Source organism: Idiotropiscis lumnitzeri, chromosome 7 (assembly GCF_059441095.1).
Source record: "Idiotropiscis lumnitzeri isolate Australia: NSW breed Sydney's pygmy pipehorse chromosome 7, RoL_Ilum_1.0, whole genome shotgun sequence".
In the NCBI taxonomy this organism is placed as follows: Eukaryota; Metazoa; Chordata; class Actinopteri; order Syngnathiformes; family Syngnathidae; genus Idiotropiscis; species Idiotropiscis lumnitzeri.
The window spans coordinates 6,276,552-6,299,991 of record NC_142397.1 but is presented as its reverse complement, the minus strand read 5'-3'; the positions used below and the strand labels follow the sequence as shown (position 1 = coordinate 6,299,991).

Below are 23,440 nucleotides of genomic sequence, written 5' to 3'. Positions count from 1 at the left end.
ACGTGCACCTGGCTATGAAAATAGGGCCATAGGATTAGTTAGTTGCTGGTTCACCAATTGCACCACCTGTCTTCTGCTTGACCAGGCCCTTGTGGTGTGGCGCTTGGTCCCCTGTCGTGAAAGGCCCACAGTAAATCCTCTCTGAGGGGATTAGTGACAAAGGCACTCATATCCTGGAAGATCCAGGCCAACTACTCGGAGGTAAACATCAACAAGCTATGAGAGTAGTCTCACGCACTATGGCATAAAGACGCTGGTTAGTGAATAGTTCAGTATAAAAATGCATGTATTTCTATTTCTGCGACTGTATAAAAAAGCATTAGAAGGACTTGTGTTTGTTAAATACAGTGCGGTAAGACCCTTTAATTTACGTTTAGACACACGAACATACTGAAAAGGCTTGGCTCTCTTCATTTTAATGCACTTATTGGTTGTTGAATAAATGCGTGACACACGCACACACACGTGGTCGTGGAAGAAAATTACAAATAAGTTGGCTAAAACACTGAAAATGCTTACCTTCAAAATAAAAAACGAGTTCAATTACTCAAACGTTCACAAAGGGGCATATATTTTAATTAAACCCTAACTGACGCACTAATATATCTCCTTAAATTAACGGCATGATTTGATGGCATAAATCCATCTGAGATAAGCGAACTATACCGCAAAAATCGTTTTACGCTGGAAGAAACAAACCGGAAGTGCTTTGTCATCTTCCTCCCGCTAGCTTGTCAGGCAGGCACCTACATTCGGTATCAGCCACTCACAGCCAGTCTGCCTCACAGCGCGACGCTCGCGGGGATGGAGGACGAGCTAGCCGGCCGTTGAATAAACCGTATCCGGGCGGAGTGGAAGGACAACGGGCCACCGAGTGTGGAGGGGACGTTCGAACCCTATTAAGTGGACCTCTCGAAGCCGCACTGTGTCCGCCAGCCGTCGTCGTCATGACACCAGTCCCGCACTGAGGTGAGCCCGCTTAAATGTGTCAGCATCCTTCTTTCATGCTGTCATATGTGATGTGCTGGAGGAGAAAAAAAAAGGCTTCCATGTTGAGGAGGAGGAAGAGAGTGGTTTGTTTTTGTGTAAGCGACATCTTGGACATGTTGGAGTGCCATCTGAGTCACTTATAGGGATGAAGATAAACCAAAAGGGGGGCTGTGGGGATAAAAGAGACACCGAGGGAGTGAGGGCGTGTGTGGGTCCTCCAAGAATCCGTTCATCAGGATTTAAATCTCTCAAAGTCTGTTCCCTGACCAGTGATGGTGGTGGTCTAGCTCGCATGCTGTTGTCTCCTCAGACTGCCATTCATCCGCTGCTTGCCTGTGTGAGCCATTCATGCAGCCTTCATTCATGAAGTCCACTGTTGGCACCGAAGCAGGCCTGCACCAGCCAGGCCTCTGCTGCATGCTGGGCTTGCTATTGACTTTCTATCAAATGTCTTTTAATAGGCCGCACCGCTGTGTGTTTAGATCAAGCCCAATAGCAAGCAATGGGGGGGGGGGGGGACATCAAGATAGGCTACATACTATTGAAAATGTTTTGCGTTCTCTTATTTTTATTCAAGTGACACAAAGAAACAACCTGATTCGCTGTTATTAATTGTAAAACTGAAATAGAATTTACTAATTCTTGTTCTGGCCACTTGTTGCTAGGCAGAGTTCGGAGGGCTCAATCTGAACTGCCCTACAGTTCAACTGCATTGGCTCTCGTTCAAACTCTCAGGCTTGTTTTTTTTCTTTTTTTTTTTTCATTCTAGTGACACAAATAAACAACACAAATGATGGTTATTCATCGTAAAACGTCACAACTGAAATATTTCATTTATTAAGCAAAAGTTTCTTGGAGCGGCCACTTGTTGCAAGGCAGGGTTCGTCAGGCTCAAGCAGAACTGGCAATGATGCCGTTTCAAATGTGTTTGACGTTGTGCCCAAACCACCTCATCAGGCATGACATGCACTTGTCAGAAGCTGATCTGCACCGTGTACCGAGTGAATGCGGGGCTAGTGTACGAGTTAGTTTCACTTCCTGTCCCTTGCCTAATCCATGTGGCAACTCTGTAAAATCAAGATAGGAATCAATTTACCATAACACCCCTAGTAATGACAAAAATGGAGAAAAGGCCTTGTCTGGAATTTTTTTTCCTCACAACATTCATGTCAGATATCAAGTGCTGCTGCTCAATTGGTCTCGGCTGACTTGTAAAGAAAGAAAGAAAAAAAAAAAGTCCTCTGCTGAATCAGGTGGGGCATTGCTCTCTTTGCCCCAGAAACGGTGAGACACTGCCTGTAAAAGTTACAATTTTATGCACTAACAGCGATTTTCATCCTTTGGAGGTCATATCGAAGCTTAAACGGAGTCGAAATTCTGCTAGTTTAATGCAAACACATAAAGAGAAACACCAAAGACTGGTTAACGAACATTTAAAGGAACAGACTGGCCAAAATTCATTTTCCAGTATTCGATGAGTCAGCATCTGTTCCTTTACTTATTTTTAAACATACATGAAGACAGCATGGAACAGTACTTTGAGGCATATATTCTTTATCCTCTGTGAAGAACGACTTCATTCATTGTTGTTTAGTTGTGGTGGTCTCCTGCGTGTGTGTGTGTTTTTTTTTTTGTCCTGCAGAGCATATTATGCTACCCCTTGCTGGTCACGGTTGCACACACCATATCATGCTATATAAATTCCATAATTCTTTCATAATTTTTTATTACTCCATGTTTTACAAAGCCCTTTTTGTAGAGTATTTGTAATTAAAAAAAAAAAAAGTCCCAATTTTTTCCCTGAGTTTTTTTTTGGGTGACATTTCATTGTTTACTGAATGAACACTAAGAAGATACAACCACTATAATAAATATGACGTTAAATGTTCACCTTTCTGACAGTGTGAATCAGAACTGAACATTTTTGTTGCACGATTGATCCCGGGTACCTAATGTCATGTTCGGTGAGTGTATAAGGCGCCACCTGCGTAACTCTGTTCCACCAAATGACGATTGGAGTGTAAGTGTCACGCTTGTATTGTATTTGGATGCCTGTGGTCATCTGCGAAATTAGTTAGACCCGGTGGGTGAGTGACGGGAAATGGAAGTCAGCGGTGGAATGTGCGTCTCCCACACGTTTTGTTCTCCGTCCTTTTATCGCTGGCTGCCATATGGACGCTTCAGCTTGCTACGGCGTCGTAATGCGGAGTTGTGCGCTCAGGCGTCAGTGTTGGGGAAGTGCGCGCTTATGGGTGACTGCACCATGTGTGGCTGAGACTTGATTAGCTGGATTTGTATTACCGTTAAGTGTCACTGACGAAAAACAAAAAAAAAATCAGCTTTTTATCCTGTAGATGTTATAAAAGTGCCTTGATACTACCTTTGAAGATAGAAAATTTCCAGGTTGTCTTCGACCTGTTTTTGTGTCCGGGCCATTTAGGTGACACGGAGAAAAAAGTGGGAACGTTCCGGTTTTACAGGTGTAAAGCGACTTGATACTACTCTGCCGGCAGATAGATGCCAAGGTCGACTTTGTGCCATTATGTGTTAGTAACCTTTAAACCGGGTGTGGGCAAACTACGGCCCGGGGGCCACATGCGGCCCGTTTAACGTTTTAATCCGGCCGGCCGAACTTGGAAAAAAAATGAAATGAATAAACCTTGTAAATGTTTTATTTTCTAAATACTGTGGTGTGTCAAAGACATATTTTGTTGTAATGCTTTTGTTCACTTTCATTTAAAATTAAATGTTTTGGGGGTTTTTTTCTCCGATGAGGTGAGGTTACCAAAAGACTCCATCCATCAACTCCTGGTCCGGCCCCTCTGTCAAATTTTAGAAGCCATTGTGGCCCACCCCTGCTTTAAACTGAAGATTTTACCGTCTTTTATGTAGACGGGGCTTTGCTGCTCATGCGGAACAGGTTTCACCGGTACTGTAAAAGTGTTACCCAGGACAGCTGATAACTTTATACCATTCCCTTTCAGGGCCATTTAAATACAAGAGTGACATTGAAAAAAAGGCTGGAAACAGATTTTACGTACAACGGACTCTGTACGACAAATGAAGCTTGGAAATTTGCGAGGAGGACTCCATCAGCCCGTCACGTCAGTGCTGGTTATACCGAACGGTGACATGAACACGGTTTGATACCACCCCATGCAGGATGGCCGAGTGGTCTAAGGCGCCGCGTTCAGGACCCAGTCTGCCCAGGAGACCTGGGTTCGAATCTCGAATTTCCCCATTGTGGGACTAATAAAGGGAATATTATTATTATTATTATTATTATTATCTAACTAATCAAAATGGATCGTGTGTATCAATGTCTGGATCAAGGCTGTGTGAGACTTTCTCCTCCCTGCCGGTCTCGTGTCGCCTGCTGACGCCAAAACGTCTTTGCCAAGTTGCGCTGGCGAGGTTATCAACGGTCAGTTCAAAGGTCAGCGAAAGGAAGGTGGGGTGGGTAGCTATTATTGATGATACCCCCCCCCCCCCAACTTCTGTTTCTCGTCCTGCTGCTCCTGAGTCGACATCGTCGACATTCTGATCCGTCATCATTTTTGTCTTCTGGCGGTGTCAAAGCTGCACGCTTGCACACCACAACAATCCTTACTAATCTAATCAATACTGGTCGTCATGTTACAATCAATTCATTGTTTTACTGTCGTCGTGTGTGACTGTTGGAGTGTTTGTGTGACAGCAGCTGTTTTGTCCTCAAACGTCCTCACAGCGCAGCCCAATTCACATCTTATATAAGAGAACATCCTTAATGAATTCCCAGTGAGGGTGCGTGCCTCCGTGTACTGTACTGTGTGTGCTGCAAGCTGTGTGTGTGCGTGTGTGTGTGTGTGCGTGAGTGCATGTGAGTATGTGCGATGTAGACTAATCTTAGAAAACATGGCCGGACCCAGACCCCCCGGGGTGAGCACACGACATGACCAATCATGCTCATTAGCCGATCACGGCGGGCGTGCTGCTGGCATTAAGCAGCTTGCAGGGGTGTGTGTGCGTGTGCGTGTGCCGGGGTGAGTGTGTGTGTATGTTTCTATATTAAAAAAAAAAGTGAAACAGTAAAATATTTAAACCAATTTGTTCAAATTTAGAATTTTGTTTCCAAATATTTTTAGAGCCGAGTATTCCATTGATTTATTCATGTCAAATTGATTTTGCATTATTAAACGCAATAACATGCATTTGAGGTGGAGGTAATATTTTTGTCCTCTTAAGGTCCCATCTTACATTGTTTTCAGAGTACGGTAGGTTTTTCTGTAGTATTTGTGGCTTTGAGTGGCTTAAAAAGGCATGGCCTGGCCTGGTGAGTGACGTGGGTGGCAGCAACTGAGTTGGTTGGCTCTTAACCAGCTAACCTGTTAGCCAGTCTTTGTGTTGAGTGATTCGGCGTTAGTTGTAGAAGCTCGTTCCTGAACGAATGCGTCCGGGCGAAAAAAAACCCTCAATTTTGGCGCATAAACAGAAATCAGATGGCACCAAAACTGTGGCTCTATCGGCCCAATTTATCACGTTCAAATAAACAATGATTTGTAAACATAACGTGGAATACACTTCGGCACATTCATTTTCATCCAGCCACTACATAAACAAGTACATCAAATCAAAATATACATTAAAAAAAATAAAGCTTACCAACCAACCGAAATGAAGCAATTTTTTTCCCCCCTAATTGCCGCCTTCAAAATTCCAATCTGCTGCACGCCAATGTCAATGTGAGTTCCATGAATTTTTTCAACTTCTTCTTGGGGTACTATGAGTTGCAAATCCAATTGACTGAGTGGAAAGGCGCTCTAGTTGCTCACTGAACTGAAGAATTCAGATTTTTGTATGACACTGCCGTGTTCGTTAAGAACGCGCTATGTCCCTCCTGGAGTTCTCCCTCGGATGCACGAAGAAGAGACAGAAGAAGAAGATTTTCCACGCTGCACTTTACTTTCCTCTTCTCCCTTCTCACTTTACTGTTACACACAATATTCCCAAGCATCTGACGGAGATATCAGGCCCTCGTCACCCCCAGGGGAGGTGAGGACGGGGGAGGCGGAGGAGCCACAGTAATGGTAGATCTTAACAACAGATAGGGAGGAGATAGCGGAAGGAGGGAAGGCTCCAGCGGCCCTGAAGTTGAAAGCTGAGTGGGGGGAGCCTCCGCTCCCCTCCGTCCGCTACGTTTTGACCCACCTCCACACACACCCCCGCTCGATTGTTTTAGCAGCTGCAGCCAAAACATGCGGCCCTCGTTCTCCGCCATTCTCTGGCTCCTTCCTTCATTCATAGATTATTCCTTCGCCTGCCAATCATTATGCAGCACACCGCCGAAGTGTGCTGAGACAGGACTGTCCACTTCCTCCTGTCCCACGGCTTGAGTTTCATGCTGACTGTGTGCACGTGTGTGTGTGTGTGTGTGAAGGCATTACAGGGGCAACATCCTCATCCGTGTGTGCAACTTGACAAATGTACCTCAAGTGTTGTTGTTTTGCTGAATGAGTGGAAAGTTGGCCCGGTGCAGATTCTTAAATAGCGGAATCGATATTGACTTGCTCACACACACACATCCACAATCACGCACACAAACGCTCACACACTAACTGAATGGATGTAGACGACGTGATGGATTCATGAATGTAGATAATAAGTTCAAAGTGGATTGATTTGGTTATCACCACTGACGATACAAATTGATAGGGCCTTGTTTTCAAGCCCAGCGCAAGTGTGCCGGGTGGAGTTTTCTTTCTTTTAGTATTTTCGTAGACGGGTAAAGGTTGAAAGAGGTGATTGCGCCGTTGTGGGAGCGAACACAGCTGCCTTAGATCCGGACCAATGAAAGGCCGTTGTGAAATGGGCTCTAAGAGACCCCCTTCCAACCTAATCGTTCATGTTCTCAAATTTCCCCATTGTGGGACTAATAAAGGACATCTTTATCTTTATCTTTATGTTCGTGTTTGACACGTGATTACCTCCCCTCCAACATAAATGGGATCAACATGCTAAACATGTTGATACGAATGATGCATTCAACAAATTGTTTTCTACAATGATTCAGAGAGTTCGAAGCACGCCATTAAGTTGTTATATTTATGAATAAAATAGCTCACATATCAGCAGAGTGCCAAATCTGTCTGCCTGAAGCTTGAACAAATTCACCAAAATGCACCACAACTTAGACCTGCCTCTACTTTCAGTCACCAGGGGGAGTGAGAAAAATAAAAAAAACTTGCTACGCCGGCAAGCTCAGGGTGCCACAGTGAGATTTGCCAAATTCCCAAATATGGTAAACTAACCTCGCCCTTGCATTAAAAATAAAGTTGTACTCGTTTTTGCTCTAAGTGCATTTGTGCCTCTTTCCGAAAATGGAGCCCCATTTTGTGCCTTTCAACAATCAATCCTCCACAATAAATCATCAAACTAATCATATTTGTCCATTCCGAGTTGTGTCTAAATCTCCCCATTTTTGACGATTTATTTTGCCTTTCCACTTACTTACGTTGTAAGCGCGTTCTCCTCCATTCCCGTGGAGGCGAGTCCGTGCTTATTGTTGACGAAAAGACAGATTAACAATCAAGCTGCTTTTCCAGGAAATTCCAGGAATGTCCGCACGTGTGTGTCGTATGTTGTATGAAAAGCCTTTTGACCACGTGTGGGATGCTTGCCATCTCTTTGTGTGCGTGGGTGTGTGTGCTTGTGTGTCGCCGGGCCTGCCCACTTCCGTCTTGACGTCCTTTTATGTTCATGCTTCACAGGAATAAATAATGGGATCAACATGTGTGTTACGGCGCGATGCTTCTTTGCAGATGTGTCCCTATCGCTCGTGTGTTGGGAGCCAGCATGCGTGGTTGGGAATGATATTGTGGAGTCTGTTCTTGCGGCAACGTAGTTGGGTTTAGTTTGCATTTATGCAGCAATTCATATTTTGTTTTGGGTGAGAGTGAACCATCTTTTGTCATAATCCTTCAATCCAGCATCCAAAGGGTGCAAAATAGGTGAAAATATGTTCAAATGTTGCTCTGCGATTGGTTGGCAACCAGTTCAGGGTGTCCCCCGCCTACTGGCCGAGGACAGCTGGGATAGGCTCCAGCACCCCCCGCGACCCCCGTGAGGAGAAGCGGTTAAGATAATGGAGGGTTGGATGTCAGAATGTTGAGCCCACGCCGCCCTAATGGCGGCCATGTGCGAAAATCCTTTTGATGACTTCCTTGAAACTTCACATTTCGTTTATTAGCAAAATCTTTGAAGAGCGCTTATGTCTCCACAAGTGTGCGGAAATTTCCAATAGAAATGCCAAAGTGTCAATCGAAATGCCGACCCGTGCAGCCGCATATGTTGCACATAGCAGAAATTACCATTGAGAATAAGAGTACCATATTTTACGGTCTATAAGCCGCTACTTTTTTCCTCGATTTTGAACCATGCGGTTAATACAAGGGTGCGGCTTTTCTGTGGATTTTTCTTTCACCAGTAGCACCCCTACTCTATAGTTCAGAAAATATGCTAAATAAATCACTTTTTTTTTTCTCTTGGGTCTGTTCTGTTTTAATTAGCCAGTACGCCAACTTTCTCATACAGTCCAAAAAAACGGCATTTTAGGTTCAATGAACACTTTCCATTGACTAGCAACTAATCCAAGATGCACCCGGCCTCTCGCCCAAAATTAAAAAGAATATTGTTGCTAAAATAATGCATTACCGGGATGTGTTGTGCTCAGCCTTGATATGTTCCAGCTATGGATGTAATGAGGGCCACACACTCAGGAATGCAAGGACGAATGTAATGACTAGGCTTTGCAAACACAATTGAGTGAGATGGATGTCCCACCAAGAGTCCTTCAAAGTGCTCTGATAGAACCCACGAGCAGACCCTCGTCATAATCCGATCGCTTGTCACAAAAGTCAACTGGGCAAGCTCACGGCTGCGCCAGGCGCCGGAGATTTCCTTTGGATCACGCCGATCCTCGTGTTTCCATCTCCCCATTTGATCTTATTAAACGGCAATAGCAGAACAATAACAGGAAATGAAGGGAGGACGGGATGACATGCAGCAAAGATTCAAAGCAGCACGCTTTGTGAATTACATCCAGTATGAAATTGGAAATTTGTTGATGATTCACGACGGTTGTAAGAGAGGGATTTGCCGTAAAAACAAATAAAAACTCGGAGTTCTACTACATTTTAAGATTGGCAAGTTAGACACTTGCCATAAAATCAACTTATTAAAAATCTGTTTTTCTTCACATCCATCCATTTTTTTCTGCTTATCTGGAGTCGGGTTGGGGGGCCAGCAGCTTTAGTGGGGAAGCCCAGACTTCCCTCTCCCCAGCGACTTCGTCCAGCTCTTCCGGGGGAATCCCAAAGCGTTGCCAGATTAGCCAGGAAAGTCTTTTGCTCGAGATTTGAAAACTTTGATGTGCCGTGTTTACTTTTCACAGAATAGAACCTCATGCCATTGTCTTTCTCCTCTCCAGCCTCTCCTCAGTGGGTTGGCATGGCCCAGTGATGAACGGAGCGGCGGTGCCCGGTAGCCCGGAGCTCTCCTCCTCATGCCCGCTGCCTGACTGGCGAGAGTTCTGCGAACTCCACGCCCGAGCCTCGGCCGCAGACTTCGCCGACAAGTTCCAGCGCTTCCTGTCAGAGAACCCTTGCTACGACGCGCCAGGCGCAGACGCCAGCTTCTCTCAACACTTTGCCCAACACTTCCTGGAGTGCTTCACGGCGGCTCTGAGCCAGGCCCGGGAAAACCAAGCGTCCTCGCCGGGGGAAGACGGCTTCAACGTCGCGCCCAAGTACAGCATTGTTCCGTTCCTGGGAATCCAGGGCTGCCCCTTGTCCTACAGCCACGAGCTCTACCAGAGACGCAAGGACGCCGGGGCTTCCAGCGAATCTCTGGACAGCATGGACAGTGGAGGGGGCGGGATAGAAGGCGGAGGAGGCAGCGCTTTGGCAGGCGCCCGCGCTCCTCAGCCCGCACACAAAGTGTCCGCCCTGGGTCAGTCCCGCAGTTCTGAGGACGTGTCAATGAGCCACCCCAAAGCTCGCTTCAAGAAGGGCTTCTCGCTGAGGAACATGAGCCTGTGCGTGGTGGACGGGGTAAAGGAGATGTGGCATCGCCGCGCTTCCCCAGAGCCCGACGGTCCCTCCACGGCCAGGAAGTCGAACGGGAGTGGAGGAGGAGCTGGCGTAGCTGCTGTAGGGGAGGTGACAACAACAGCAGCCGGGGGAGAGAAATGGTCTCAAAAGCTGCGACTACCTCGAGGCTGCCAGGGCCACAAGACCGAGATGCTGGAGATCCAGAGGGAAGGTGCGCTCAGGTACATGGTGGCTGACGACACCAACTGCATGGGCGCCGCGCAGTGGCAGAAGTGCCGCCTGCTCTTAAGGAAAAGCAAGAGAGACGAAGGGGTTGAGAGATTCTTGCTGGAGTTCTACGTCCCGCCCAAGGTATGCTCTATCTATCTATCTGTCTATCTGTCCATCTGTCCATCTGTCTGTCTAGCCGTCTATCGATCTGGCCGTCTGTCTATCTTGCTAGCTAACCGTCTATCTATCTTGGTAGCTAGCCGTCTATCTCACTTGCTTGGTAGCTTTCAAGCTATTTATTTCGCAACTTCATCGAACATTTAGTATGTGACGCTCATCTGAAGTTAAACACTGTTATGCTACTCTATGCATTCAACAAAACTCACTGCAGCTCTGCTTACCTTTTGGCTTTAACATGATAGCAGACATTTTTACACTCAATGCCACTGTGGGCGCTCCTGTATGATAATGTTTCAGACACTCTAGTCTGGCTGTTGCTTGGATTTTAGCTCACCCTAGTGTAGAAGTCATGGGCAAAGAAAATTTTTGTGATTATGATAATCCAGCCAACCAATTCAGGCACGCTCGCAAACACATTTTCTGAAGTTGGCATTTAAAGATTTACTTGGTTGTTTAATTTCACACTTGATGGGTGGACAGACACTTCAGAGTGTCACTTATTTACATACTAGCAGTTAAAAAGCTATTTTTTTATATGTCCCCTTTAACAAAGGCAAAAATAAGGTCTTTACTCTAAAATGGCTTAAAAAGGTTCGCTTCACCAAAAAATTAGTTCACATAAAATTGAAAATTTCACTTTGTTGAATTAATTCTTTACACGAGACAGAACAAAAATATCAAGGGTGATGAATTGCTTATTTTTTTTAAATAGTTTTTTTTTCTCAAGTTTATGTTCTTAATTCATAATAACAAACATATATTATAGTTCTCCCTGCAGAGTGAGGAAAGAATTGGAAAGATTACTGTAAACGTGTATTTTTCTGTTTATAAGATTAGCACTGCAAAAAAATGCTCTTCATTCATTGTTGCCCGTGACCTTATGAAGGTCGCGTGGCTGTGCAGCTGAGTGCGTGTAAATCCTCCACGGCTGGGGACATTGGGGTGAAGCTTGGCACAGGTGCTTGGAGGAGGCTCGTGGGAACGAGAGTGATTGGCGAGGCAGCAGGTGGAAAGAGTGAAGCTGTCTCATTGACCTCTGTTAGCACTTTCAAAATTTCCTACTCCTGTTGCAGAAAATCCAAACGGATCGCTTCCTCATCTTGGGCACGCGGTGACAAGAGGGGGAAGGACCAAAATAGTTGCATGAGTCACTCGTAGAGAGGACGCGCAATGTTTGTTCCTCAGCACTCTCACATGCTGAGTTCTATTAACGTCAACATGTAAAAGAAGCACTTCCACACGGGAGGAGAAGCTTTTTTCTCACCGCTGTCTTGTTCGCATCATCAGCGTGCGTACGCCGCGGTGTCAGATGATTAACGTGACCAGCGCAGTCTCTGCTGCATGATGACGCAGCAGCGGCCCTCTGACCGTTCACCTTCTGCTCTCCCATCACGGGAAACGCTAACTTTGAAATATTTACTAAAATATCGATGTGGAAATCGAGAGGCTTCTCTCCCTGGAAATGGATTCCGGCAATGTTGTGTAATCCTGCTTAATGCATGTCCGACTACCTACCGATCGTTGTGATTGAAACAACAAAGCTTGAGGTGGCCTAAGACCTTTGCTAATTACGCCTCGGTTTAAAATGGAGTTCTGTTCCCACGTTAGCGGCGACACAGAAGAAAGAAAGTCCCGTAGTCTATTGCAAACTACGCTAACGCTGTATCAGTAAGTGCTATGGTAACTAAATGTGTCACATGATACCATATTAATTGGACGATGTTTGCAACCTCAAAACGTTATATGCCGGTACCGTGGTCAACCAAAACCAAGGACCGCATCTGTGTATTGCTGTCCTCATAAATCACATATTTTCAAAAAATCTATACTATTGGTCAGTCCACACACTTTGGTGTTATTTTTACAAATTATTGACCAATCTAAAGTGTTGAAAATGGCTTGCTCACTTTCATGATGCTGATGGTTGAACAAACGTTCCATTTTTTTTTTTTGTGAAAGAGCCTCATATGTTGATTGTGTTCTATTTCAGTTCACTCAAAAGTGCCGACCTCCGCCAAGGCTAATCCCAATTTAGTTCAGCTGCCAAATTACACCCCACCCGTAAATTCCCACCTCTTGCGGACTCTATCATGAGGATTCAAACATCCATCCATTATCCAAACCGCTTACCCTCACGAGGGTCGCGGGCGTGCTGGAGCCTATCCCAGCTAGCTTCGGGCGGTCGGTGACTTACGCCCTGAAATTGTTGTCAGACAATCGCAGAAGATTCATAAATTCTTCTGCAAAATAATACACAATTACATTTTGTAATTGTGTACAAACTTCTTGATTTGGAACCCCGCCAAAATTGCTTATTTTCCTACAAACAAAGAAGCATTGATGCACAAAAAATAAAAATAAAAAAATCTCAAGAAACCATTCCCAGATACAAACAGGACGTCAACAATTATGAGTTGAAGCAGCCATTTTGGAAAGATTCCAGGGCTCATATTGGAACAATTCACTCATATGGCCCCCATTTGAATGCAAGTATTCCAGCCAGATGACCAAGACGAAAATAGAAAACATAAAGTTTGTTGATCATTTCCAGGAATCGCCCTGAACAAAACACTCTCGATAACCTGGCTAATCGGCGGCCGACAATTTTTGTGAATTAGGCTGGAGGATCGAGGGACGATGGGTACGGAGATTGCGGCCGGAGGGCGGGGGGACTGAACGGCAAAAAAGGGTCAAGTGCCCATCACTGCTGGCTCCACAAGGTCATATGGAGTGGTGACAAAAAAAAACTGCACGAAGCCAGTTTTTTTTTTTTTTTTAGATTTTTCAGTGACTCTTCATTTGTTACCTGCTCCCTCAAAATAAATACGTAAAGGAAAAAAATGTTTTTGAGGTGGCCGATGCACAAACATGGAAGTTGGAATCTGAGCGGGGGTCGCCAGCTCTGCCTGTCGCAGGCTTCCCGGAAGCGGCGCATGGATGAAGTGTTGTCTTGACATATGATCCTCAGGCAGGAATTGTGGGTGCGGATGGCGGCCAGGATCAAGATGAGAATGCTGTTACTCCAGACAGATCAGCTGATAAGCCTCAACCAGACCATCAGTCTCCTCACACACACACACATAGAAACACACCCTTCGGATGTGTTCAGCTTATCCTTGGCAGAGGGCAAATAGGGGCCAAACTTTGCTTTGATCACAAAGCGTAAACTCTTCCTGTTTTGTGCGTCGGTTACAGTCCGCTGATGGCGTGAAAAATTGGCCCTCTCCGTGCTGTGTTTCTCAGACCGGGGGCGGGGGTTGTGGCTCTCTGCGGCATGACTCATTTGGGCCCTTAATTATCCTGGATGAGGGACCATTTTGAGGCTTGCTCGCCTTGCAACCAGACACAGGTTGTCGAAAGGTTATGTTTGACAATCTATTTTAATGCTAAGTATGGTGTTTTACTGTAAAAGAGTTATTTTAACCTTGGACACTTCGTAATTGCATGAACGCTTTTCTTTTTCGGGGTACGAGTATGGTGAGACAAAATTCAACTGCTAATTAGGAAGCTTTTTTTTTGCACCACAGAAACTATGATAAGAATTTCACAAGACACTGAGATAGGCAAGCACCGGATACTAGTCTAAAAATAATCCTTTATTTTAAAAAATAGGTAACATATAACTACAGCAAACCCTGGCCACCCTCTTAGATCTTCCTTTTAAAGATAATTCACGGTTCTCAATACGGTTGAAATCAGGGGATGGTGGTGGGCATAGCATGTGCTTTCTCCCCTAAGAAAATAGAAGACTTAATTTTAAATGAAAAAAAAGGTGCACAGAGCTCCCAGGCTCAGCTGCATGTCTAACAGACAGCTTTCTGCTGATTGGCTGTTACAAGGAACCAATCAGATGGTGCTGTGGGCGGGTCAATCTGCTTCTGCAGGCAGGGCCACCAGCACAGCACAGAGAGAGAGAAGTGTGCGGCAGCGAGCCAAAATAAACCATCTTTTAATTTAGCGGCCTTCAAATTGACTAAAAAGGCCGATGCAGATTATCGGCAAAATGGCAAATATCGGCCCGATAATCGGTCTATCACTAATCTAATTCTTTCACCATGAAATCTCTGCTCTTGTCCAAATAACTGATCAAAATAACCTTGTGCCTAAATTAGTTAATAATTTTCAACCTCATCATTGAAACTAATTTCTCTTTTCCATGTTCAGTCTTCCAAAGCGAAGGTGAGCATCCCTTTGACAGCCATTGTGGAGGTGAGGACCACCATGCCCCTGGAGATGCCTGACAAAGACAATACGTTTGTCTTGAAGGTAAGAACTGAGCAAGCGGCATTGTTATTGGTCTGCCCGGAAAAATACCGTCATTAGAAATATGAATGCAAATGGAATTAGATGAAAAAAATCAGACGTCATTTTCAAACAGATTTAGTAACCGATTTCATTAAGCTCCTCAAATGTTCATGACCTCCACCTGTGGCATGATGTGCGTTTTCCATTTTTTTTTTTTTGTTTCTTCAGAAATACGCGTTGACCACTCTTGTTTGACACTGTTTGAGTTCTTTCTAACACACATGATGCCTTTTCATTGCTAGTGAAGTTTCTTCATGAGAGGTGTCCTGATTCGATCACAAAATGCTTGTTGGAAGTCATTGTCAAAGTTCTCAAATATGATACATTTACGCTTACTTTTTTAATAGAAGTGTGAATTATTTAGTAACAAACAAATTTACGACCCACCGGTTGCATTTTAAAAATTGATTTTTCGGCTTGTTAGCAGATGAGCAAAATTGAGCATTAAGCACAAGACGTGATTTTTCACCCCGAAAATTAAAAACTAATATTAAACTTAAATCTAGCATAAAACTTAGTTTTCCATGTGAAATTTGAGCTCATGAGATTGTGAATTGGGTATGTTATTAAACTGCAAAATAAGATTTTTTTTATTTATTTCAGGAACACCCTATGATAGTATTTTTCTCTATTTTTTTTTCTGAATGTGGTGACTTTGTAGGTGGAGAACGGTGGCGAATATATCCTGGAAACCATCGACTCGCTTCAGAAAAACTCCTGGGTCGCTGACATCCAGGACTGCATAGACCCCGGGTAAACCTTCACATAAATATTTGCTGTGGAGGGAAGCAAGCGAGCAAAGTGGCAGGAGGTGGGGGGGGGGGACGCGTAAGGAGGACCGAAACACACACAGCCATTAATCATCCAATTAGCGGCGCTTTTGACAGGCTTCCTTTACACAAACATGGCCAAACTCACACACGCACAGCGATGACTGACATTCCTCCTTGTTAGTTTGGACGTCAACAGGGACTTTATTTGTTAGGATGTGTGTTTGGACACGGGGCTGTTTGTTTACATACTCTGGTGGTCACCCTGGCGTACTCGTGTGCAGGGACAGCGGCGACGACATCGAGCTGGCCTCGTGTCCTCACGGTCAGGCCTCATCCAAAGACTCCTCCATGGTGGCCTCCTGCAGCTGCGAGCTGCTCTCCGAGGGTGAGCCCCGCGGCAGCATGGTCACGTTCACGTCTGCACGTACGTGGCAATGTCTCACACGCGGACTTGTTTAGGTGTGTACCGAGCACCGGAGAGATTATGCGCAGCAGCGGCGGAGCATTACAGTGCCCCCTCAGTGCGTTCCAGGGAACCCCCCTTCACCCAGCATCCATCCCACATGCCTTTAGAGCGCTTCCTCCAGTCCCCAGAGGCCCAGGGCTCCAACCCCGCAGCAGGCAATAATTTCTACACTTCTTTTTGGATTCTGTGTACCGTTCACTATTTACATTTTCAACCGGTAATCGAAAATGGGATTGTTTTCAATCAATTTATGTCCACACAAAACATCACGTGTGGACATATTATTTTCTTTATATTTCATCCATTGAGCGATGATTTGCGATGGAATTGTGTGTGCATGGTCATGTCTTCGGTTGGGGGGCGTGGCCGCGTAAAATCCGTACAGTATGATGCAAATGTATGAGATGAAAAATAAAAATAAATAAGGTGTTAACTTTTTGATTGCCAACTGAAAATGAAAACAATAATTATTCCCAGAAATTCTAGCTTGCTGTTCTATCCACAAAGTCACAATCAAAGCAGGATAATGAATATAAAAACGCAACGTTTTTAGGGTGCTCAGGTGGCGGCGAGGGATCGAAGGACTCTGAGGGCGACGCCAGCCTCTCCGGCTACCCATGGTTTCACGGGACGCTGTCGCGCGTCCGGGCGGCCCAGCTGGTGCTGGCGGGCGGGGCCAGGAGCCACGGGCTCTTTGTGATCCGCCAAAGTGAGACGCGGCCCGGCGAGTACGTCCTCACCTTCAACTTCCAGGGCAAAGCCAAGGTGAGGAAATGAGAAGCGACTCATACGGTATTTAAAAATCTATTTAAACAATTCATAAAATAGTAATACTTTCTTACAATGCCGTTGTATATGCGTTTTTATCGCGCCACACTCAAATGGTCCTTTTGTGACTGTAGAACAAGTCTTAGATTTTTGTTTTCAGCTCAGACAAAATGTACATTTTCATTCTTCGTCATTTGTGTCCCATCACATTACGTAACACATTTCCTGCACGCTGCATCCTGCCAGCCTTCCGCCAGCTCACTTCCGCCCACCTCTGACCTCTGTCTCGCCCGGTCCGCTTCAAATGTTCACTGAACCGAGCCGCGCCTCTGACATCTTTGCATTTGCACCGCAGCATCTGCGCCTATCGGTCAACGACAACGGGCAGTGCCACGTCCACCATTTGTGGTTCCACACCGTGTCGGACATGCTGAGACACTTCCACGCTCACCCGATCCCGCTGGAGTCCGGGGGCTCGGCGGACATCACGCTCCGCTCCTACGTGCAAGTGCAGAGGAGCGCCAATGCAGGTAATTGATTAGTCAGTTGATGATGAAGACTGTGCGGAATTGTGCATTGGCTTTGTGATGACGATATTTGCATGTAAATTTAATATATGGTTAACCGTAATCAGCTAGTTTTGTTACCTTTTTTGATAGTTACGCACTCCTTGTGCTCCCTCTTCCGTGCTCCAGTTAGTTGATCAAATATGGTCGGAAGGAAGCAGTGCCGAAATAGCTCAGTTGGGAGAGCGTTAGACTGAAGATCTAAAGGTCCCTGGTTCGATCCCGGGTTTCGGCACGTGCTCCCTTAGCGGAGCTGTGCCTCTGTTTTAAGTGATTGATTAATCTGTAGTAATTATGTTTGTGAGGTAGCTAATTGGGTGAAATGTAAATATAATAATCCCCAAAAAAGTAGTAATCACCTGCCTGACAAATTACAGCGCTTAGACCCGAGTTGATTTTGTGTACCACTGAGCATTTCCAAAGAATTTTCAGTAATTCATAAGTCACTTGATGAGGGGAAAAAAGTGGTGAACTGACTTTCGAGTCCGACATGTCCATGCTTTGCTAGTTTGGAATCAAAAATATCAATTTGGCCCATAAACTCATAAGAGGATAACAGAGACTTGTACAGAACCTTTTCATATTCTTTCATGGAGAGAAGGATTCTCCTGAAAGAAGCAAGTGGAGCTGAAACTCGGTGAACCTGCACCACGTGGAGCCTGCGCACTGGAACGCCATGAATACCCTCCTGTCGAGGAGAGCGAGGGGGCGATTATACCGCAGCGGTTTTGCAAGCTGGCCAAGACCCGCGGTCCCAGCCCTGCTTTGGTGCTCATAAAGGAGCCCTCTGTGTTGTGCATAGAGCGAGGGCTTGATTCTGGTGTAAAAGGCGTTATTGATACACTGCTCAGGCGTTTTTGGCACCCGTGTTGCTGGAGTCACAGAGAAAGGATAATAAAGGAAGGCCCACACTGCCAGTGTTTACATGCTGCCTGTGAAAGAGATGCCTTGTCGCTCTGAGCTAGCACCAATGAGACGAGGTAAACTCCCGCTATTCGCATGGGATAGGGGCGGAGTCCTACCGCAAATAGCGAGAAAAAAAAACGCGAGTCGTTGATATCAGTGGTGATTCTTTTATGGCCACAACTGACGGCCATGCATTTAAGATTCAGACTGGCTAACTGTTAGTCAGTTAAAAGCCGACCGCAAACCTGCACTTAGAACAGCCAACTCTACTCTCTCAATTGTTGACACCCACGTCACTCACCAGGTCAAGCTCCACTTTTTCAAGCCACACACAATCAGTCACAGAGTAGAAATGTGGAATAGAAGTGCAGCGATTCATTGACAACTAATCGATTATCAAATCATTGATGATGATTGACGATAATGATTTTGATAATCGAAGTTGCCCAAACTCTCGGGATGTGATTTTTTCTTTTACTTTGGAAAACAATGATCGACATTTTTAGTTCTCAGATGTTATGGACAAAACCAATAACGGAATCAAAATTCATTTACAGTTCTGCATTTTCTGCACTGTCAATTTGAGTAGTTATTTTTTTTAAAATGGGCGGAAATTAAGACATGTTTTTAAAAAAAAAAAAAAAAGAGTCATCGATTAGTTGACAAAATAATTGACAGAGTAATCAATTATTAAAATAACAATAATAAGTTGCAACCCTAGTGTGAAACGTGTAGAACAATAATATTTGCACCTCATATTTAAATTATGTTATTTATCAGCGCAAAGTCAAGTTTTTATCCAATTAATCAATGTGATAATACTGGTCAACACATTTCTACAATTTTTTTTAATCCGAGATTCTCATAGACCTTTTTGGATTCATATTTTTGAACTGATTATGAATCTCCCATCGTTTTTTACCCTAACACATCAGGTTTAATAATAATAATAATAATAATAATAATAATAATAATATGTTATACAGTTTGGTTCAGCAACAGGTAGAATTTCTTTCCTGAAACTTTATAGCTAAAAATTAAACTGTGTGGAAAAATCAATAACAATTTTTGGTCAAATTTATAAAAAAAAAAAAAATAATAATAATCATAATTAAAAAAAAGCTCAAAAACCTGTGCTAGAAAAAAAAGTATAGACATTTTTTTTCTATTAATCAGTGTCAAAAATACAGTTTGAGACAAATTAAGCCATCTCTGATTAAAAGAGGATTGTTTGCTGCCGCCTTAATGTCCCCTCTATCGCTGACCCACAGACGTGAATGTGCCTCCGCTCGCCACCCCCCCCAGGGGAGACGCAAGCTGCCGCCCGGACACCGCCCAGCCGGCCCCTCACCCTCCCGGGATCTCGCCCTCCTCCGGCCCGCCCGCCGACACCCCCCTCTCCTCGAGTACCTCCTCTTCACCCACCGCCCTACCCTCCCTCTCCCGCAGCGACCCGGGCACCGGCGGCGGCTTACAGAGTCGCAGCAACAGCTCGGAGCGCCTGCTGGAGGCCTCGAGCGCCGCGTCCGAGGACTACCACGACGCCGACGGGACCCGACGGGCCCGGGCCGTGGAGAACCAGTACTCTTTCTACTGAGTGACCTCGGGGGCAATGACCAGGAAAAGGCTCCAAACCCGCCGCTTTGTTTGTTTGTGTTTCAACAGCAATTTCCTGTTTCTCTTCATTTGAGAGGGGCGGCGACTCCGTCGGGTTGTGCAGCTGTGCTTCGCACCGCCAAAGCGTAATGAGGCGTGACTAAGGGCTACGCATAGACGACACTCACAGAGGGACCTGGATGAAGGAAATAAAATCCGCGAGGATGTGTGTAGGCAGAAAGAGCAACAGGAAGTCATCCCGCTCGACTCATATGGCTTTAATTCAGCTCATCTGACCGCTTCTTCCTTGAAACCCGAGTTTGAAACGCGAGGCTCCGGTTCATGTTTGCAAAGCTGCTTGGAGTCCATCCGGGGTACCCTCCGCATACATACAGTAGAGTCAGAACACAAAAGTGGTGTCAAGGAGGTCTTCTGCCGCATTTATTCTCAAAAACGAGTTGGGTCAAAAATAAGCCAATTATGGGTTCAAGAGGGACTGGTTGATATTTGGGTCAATCTAACCCATTATTTATTTATTTTCCCCAAAATCATACATTTTTTTGGCGATGGTTTTGTGGAAAAAAAATATTAAATTGCGGTCGGTCCCTTTTCAACCCATAATTGGGTTCTTTTTGTCCCAACATTTTTAGAATGAAAGTAAACTGGGAATTTGGACATTTTGAACGTGAGTTTTTTTTTTTTTTTAAGTTCTACTCTCTAAAGATGGCAACACAAATACCAACTTTTGACATTTTGAACTTATTTTTAAAATGACCCCTCAAATGATGAGGGGGGGGGTTCGCTTGTGTTTTATGGGTGATTAGCACATCTATCCCACAGTTGTGGAATTCAGAAAGATGTTTTTTTATGTTCCACAATACAGTGCTGAGTACTACCTTTACTTTCACCAGAGGTGGACGGAGGTACAAAAATCATAATCAAGTAAGAGTGCTGTTACTTTAGAAAAGTATGACTCGAGTAAAAGTAAAAAGTAGCCACTGATTGGTCAAATTGCGTGTTTACTGAATTGCGGCAAGTAGCAATCGTAGATGTTGGAGGCTGAAGCATTTATGAGGCAGGGGCCTTTATTTGTACAGACGTTTTTTCATGATATATAAGGAGATATATTTTCTAGATTTCCCGTAAAATAGATGTCATATATATTCCAAAATATTTGTGTGATAGCAAACACTGTATATTATATATAATAATATATATTCTTCTATATGCTACTCGATGGCCAATTTGTTGCTCTCTTCTTTTTTTAATAGAAAGCAGCTCTTCAAATCGCGCCACATGTACTTCAGCTTCACAGATGCCACTGACATCAACGGCAGCAGATAATTGCATCAGTTCTAGTCAATTAGGCAATTGGAACTTTTCAGTGACATCATCTGGTTTGTGTGCCATCTATTGGAGGTGAGCCGTTTATTTATCCGAGTGCCTCTCCGTGCGCGTGGCCATGAATTTAGGCAACGACGAGTCACGTTCCGTTTCACCTTTCTCAGTCGGAGGTGCGAAATGTCCAACTTCCGGGTTTTCAAGCGCGGCAGGCAAAAGCATGAAACTGAAATGCTCAAAAAAGTGATTTCTCCACAAGAGCGCGTTTGAAAAAGTGAGGCGGTACGATATGAGTCAGGGTGACTTCCATTTGCTGTCACACTGGCTTATTTTATGAGAGCGTGTGTGTGTGTGTGTGGTGATGTATTAAGAGTATTTTTGGATGATCGCCGTGCTGCAGTAGCGTTTCTAAAACAGGGTTGTCAATTTTTTTCAAGTCAAGCTCGTTATTTGGGTAAACTGTAGATTAGACATGCTGTTTTAATATCCTGAACAAAAAACAAAAATGCAACTAATTTGCTCTCAGTTTTCGTGAGCTGTACTCAAACATGGATTTTTTTTCCCTTTTCACAAAAGGCGTCTTTTTCTTTAATAGTGTTCGCAAACGTATTTCCGTCTGTTTAAGTGAGCACCAATCATTTGCCAAAGTAATCCATCCACTTGACTGGTTTGTCATATCAAGATGCTGATTTGACAGCATGATTATTGAGCAGGTGTGCCTTAGCTTGTGCATCAAAATGCAACCTTCAGGCACCACGTTTATTTCATTAAAATATTCAGTTTTTAAATTAATATTTCAAAATGGTTAGAGAGGAAGGTATACTGTAAATATTGCTTGGTGCAATTTTGCTATTTTGGCGCTTATAGGTTACTTCATGGTGAGTCTTGTGAAGTACATGGATTGGCCACCGGGGGGCAGTAAAATACCGCCATAAAGACAACATTTCAAAAATACTCTGACTCAGTAAACTGCAGTAATCATCTTTTCTCTCTGAGCACATAAAAAAATGACTGAGCATTGTTTTATTGTCTGTCTACATTTGCTGATGCACCATTTGTGTTCAAATATACACTGCTTTAAAGATTATAATAGCATTTCTTTGCATTTTGTGGCAGCATTACATTTCTGGATGGCAAAGTTGAAAAAGTCCTCACTATTTTAAGTTCAGCTCATGAAAAAAAGGGAGCAAAGACAAAAGCGTTGCGTTGATGTTTTTGTTCAATGTTTGTCACATTCAAAGTCATGCCTTCAACATGTGACTAAATGGAAAACCCAGCATTTAGTGGAGGACAGGAGCAAGAGGAGGGAGTGCCGCAGACTTGTGGGAAAGGATGGCCACGCTTGGCTGCACATAAATGGCTTCATTCTATTTAGCTCGATAATCAAACATCAAGACAAATACTAAACATGCATTAATACCAACAAGATAATAGAGGGGCGTTTAAGCCAAATTCACCGCACATGTCAAAGTAGACATTTTTTTTTGCAATCGTATGCAATTTTGCAATATATAATTTAGTTCATCTGAAACAAACATGTCAATGAGCAACACGTGTCAAGCATGGCCATCTTGCAGTGTTTTCCACAACTGCAGAGGAAGTTAATGTGCCAATTTGCGTCCTATTTTTGGAACATTTTTATTATTCCTAAGCTGTTGTAAATGGGTTTTCCGCCCTTAGTGGGTCTTATCTTTGTGCAAGGGCCCCGTCACACATACCACAAATTGCTCATGCCCTAAACACCCCAATTGTTTAGCAAAGCAAGCTGGTTTGTTTTTGTTCATTTGTTTGTTTTCTGGCTGAGTTTTCTAGAGTCTGTGCAGTTTTTGCTCCCCTTTGTTTTAGTAATATTGGGTAAAAATTCAAAGTTCTTTTGTTTCTGTTGAGTTTTGAAGAGTCTGTGCAAATTTGTACAAAGTGATGTACTTGACATACTTTATATTTCTGTGAATAAAATGTGAACAAACTATTTTTATTTTTGTGGCTCTTTTTCCTTTTTATACACATCAGTTGGTGTCAGGCCAAAACCTCATGTTCATTTATTTGTCTTTTATTCTAATGAAGTATCAGCGCCGTTCAGAACAGGTGACGTCATTCCACGTGGTGGGCTGCCCTCCCCAGGCCAAACGTCACACTACAATAACAAAGGTGAGTACCCCGCCGACGCCCACCCTCACTTAATTTCTTCCAATATGTTTTAATATATTCAGTTTTTTTTTTGCATTTAAAACGGTACTAGAGTCACACGATGTA

General features: G+C 44.2%; 1 protein-coding gene and 1 non-coding gene across 2 annotated transcripts; both read left to right on the top strand.

The window, feature by feature from the left end:
• Positions 1 to 725: 725 nt before the first annotated feature.
• Positions 726 to 23,156, top strand: sh2b2 (SH2B adaptor protein 2). Its single transcript, XM_088301107.1, has 9 exons — positions 726 to 969; positions 9,455 to 10,427; positions 14,631 to 14,732; positions 15,433 to 15,524; positions 15,826 to 15,929; positions 16,004 to 16,165; positions 16,564 to 16,775; positions 17,134 to 17,308; positions 19,522 to 23,156. The coding sequence occupies exons 2-9, from the start codon at positions 9,486 to 9,488 to the stop codon at positions 19,845 to 19,847; spliced, it is 2,115 nt and encodes a 704-aa protein (XP_088157233.1). The 5' UTR covers positions 726 to 969; positions 9,455 to 9,485; the 3' UTR covers positions 19,848 to 23,156.
• Positions 17,507 to 17,579, top strand: trnaf-gaa (transfer RNA phenylalanine (anticodon GAA)). The gene has a single exon. It is a non-coding gene; the product is annotated as a tRNA-Phe (tRNA).
• Positions 23,157 to 23,440: the final 284 nt, after the last annotated feature.